Source organism: Physcomitrium patens, chromosome 24 (assembly GCF_059467195.1).
Source record: "Physcomitrium patens ecotype Gransden chromosome 24, ASM5946719v1, whole genome shotgun sequence".
Taxonomy (NCBI): Eukaryota; Viridiplantae; Streptophyta; class Bryopsida; order Funariales; family Funariaceae; genus Physcomitrium; species Physcomitrium patens.
The window spans coordinates 1,126,863-1,129,343 of NC_143433.1; the positions used below are offsets into that span (position 1 = coordinate 1,126,863).

General features: G+C 40.7%; 1 protein-coding gene across 1 annotated transcript; it reads left to right on the plus strand.

Annotated features, from left to right (window-relative positions):
• The first annotated feature begins 557 nt into the window (after positions 1-557).
• Positions 558-2,267, plus strand: LOC112276899 (uncharacterized). Its single transcript, XM_024508705.3, has 3 exons — positions 558-878; positions 1,071-1,234; positions 1,818-2,267. The coding sequence occupies exons 1-3, from the start codon at positions 618-620 to the stop codon at positions 1,930-1,932; spliced, it is 540 nt and encodes a 179-aa protein (XP_024364473.1). The 5' UTR covers positions 558-617; the 3' UTR covers positions 1,933-2,267.
• Positions 2,268-2,481: the final 214 nt, after the last annotated feature.

Here is a 2,481-nt window from a genome sequence, read left to right on the forward strand (position 1 = left end):
CGTAGGCTAAAAACTTGGTTAACAAGTTAACCATGTGACACACGTGTTAGTAGCTTGTAGAACAAGTTAACTATGTGGCTCACATATAAATAACTTGTCTTGTAAGTTAAGTCATGTGTCTAGCAAAGTCAACACACATTTAAGGTCCTATAGAATATCACCATGTAGCTCTTAGTTAAAAGAATATATATGGAGGTAAGAGTGAAGCCTTCTTCACTATTGTCAATGCATTTTTAGTCCTTAGAATTGAAATGGACTCCACATAGTCTTACCAACTTGTTAAATTTTCCAAATCACTTCCATTCCAAGTAGCAGACACATCTTTCAATGAATTCAACTATGGAGCTCTTTTATTATGGGACATTCTGTACATTCCCCTAATTCCAGAGTCAGTAGGCATTTCTGACTCGTGGGAATGAATGTCCAGGTCGCAGGATTCATCCATCCACAATATCATTCATCAATGAAGATGATTATCATTCATCCTCGCAATGTCCGTCTGCATCGTCGAGGCCCCGAAAACCCGAACACGGTGTTGAGCGAGGAGGGAGTTTCTCACAATTGCAATTGCAAGGTTACGATGTAATGGAGTGAGTGAGTGAGTGAAGCAGGGAGTTATGGCCCTTTCTTCGGCGGTCATTGTGTCGTTGCGAATTTCTCCTTCTGTGTGCTGCTCTGCAGCGGAACCCAACAATCATGCAGCCATTTCCAGCGACTGTTCTGTGAAGCTGGCGCAGCCGCAGCCTGTGTCGCGAGTGCAGCATTTGTCGCTACTAAATCGAGAGAACTCATCTTGTTCTGCGCCGATCATGTCAATGCTTCACCCCGGGATGGAGTTTGTCAATGTTATGTACTTCAAGGGTAGCTACAACGCACAGGTTCGCGCTTCTGAGTCCCTGGGTAGTGATCTGTTAGGGGAACTTGCGAGGTTGCGATGATCCGTGGGCGATGGGATTCTCGGTGTGTTGCCAACGTTAGAGGACAAAGTGTTTGTTTTTTAGTTTTGTTTTTAGCGAACGGACATTTTTATTTTTTTATTTGTTATAGATTTTGGTGCGTTGTTGGTTCAGATTTTCGTCGGAGAAGATGAGTCAGCCGATTCAGTGGTGAGGAGATTCAGAAGAGCTGTCTCGGCAGCCGGAGTGATTCCTGAATGTAGGCGCAGAAGGTTCCACGAGACCCCGCAGGATATTGTGAAACGCAAGCAGAAGGAGGCTCATCGCAGGAATAAAAGGTACTGCGCTTGTCTGCAATATATAACCCCATAACCTAGCTTGGCTCCCACTCTGTCTTCGTGGTGCAGTAGATATCTTGGCACTCATCACGTTGTATGGTGGAGTTTCTGCAACTTATACTAGCCTTGTCAATGGAGAAGTGCACCTTGATCACGACCGGTGGGATATTCCAAGGACTCTACTTCCTTGAATTTCATGATCCTCTAGTAGGCACGGAAATTGCCTTCCTTCGCTGGCAGAGTTCACAATTTGAATGTGGAAGTGAATTGCCTGAAAGACCTGGAGAATGGTGTCAACTGTGTGAATCATTTCGTGTCTTGAAATTTTCGCTGCCTGCTTACATTTTGCATGTGTAATTCATCATACATACATCTTGATATCGCACGGTATAAAGTTCATATGGAAATATTTGAAAACTATGCTGCTATCGACAAATATTTTTCTTTGATTGAATTAATTGTTGCTTTCGATTTTTAAATTAGGGTTAGTTTCCTAGTTCTGCACGTATTTAATAATTCCATATTTCAATTATGGTAGCTCTTTTCCAGTAAGATTGATTGAATAAGAATTTTATTTGCACAGCAACCGAAGGTTTTCTGGACCACGGCCCGAGGGTGGATATGGTGAAAAGAAGGAAACCAGTAGTGCAGAGGAGGAAGATGACGACTTCTGGGGGTATGTCGACGAGGATGCCTAATTTTTGGAAGTTATTTTAACCTCGATCTTATTGTGGAGCATTTTGGAGTTCTTTTGAGTCCATCTTACTTTCTAGTGTTACAAAAAAATTACACGACTCCTAAACCAATTAGAAAAGTAGAACCTGAAGTCATTGAACTTCAAAACATTTTTAGAGCAGGATATACACTTCCGTGATACTGAGTAGGTTTAAAGCATCAAACTGGTATTGAATGTCAAGTAAGAACCATGCATGTTTCAAAAGTTTTGATGAGCTGAATGTAAACTACCGAGGACTTACGTTTGTGGCCTTTGCTTCAAGCACTTAAAAGTGGTAAAGCTTCTCAACTTGTAGTAGACATGCTTTTAACCAGCTCCTTTTGCGGATACAACATGAGGATTAGTTTGATACATTTTACAATGAGGTTTTAAAGCTTTTGTGCTTGAAGTTTTGTTCATTGTTTGAAAAGAAAAAAGATGCTGACTTACTGTGAAGAAAAAGTTTTGATGATTGATTTGGTTTTATTAATGTTGGTGATAATGTTATTATTGTTATTATTATTATTATTTT

Bases quoted from the DNA above. Each gene is read 5' to 3' on its own strand.
- LOC112276899 (XM_024508705.3), top strand. From the start codon at position 618: ATGGCCCTTTCTTCGGCGGTCATTGTGTCGTTGCGAATTTCTCCTTCT. The intron at 879-1,070 runs GTTCGCGCTTCT...TTGTTGGTTCAG, and splicing joins AGGGTAGCTACAACGCACAG to ATTTTCGTCGGAGAAGATGA. The intron at 1,235-1,817 runs GTACTGCGCTTG...TTATTTGCACAG, and splicing joins GCTCATCGCAGGAATAAAAG to CAACCGAAGGTTTTCTGGAC.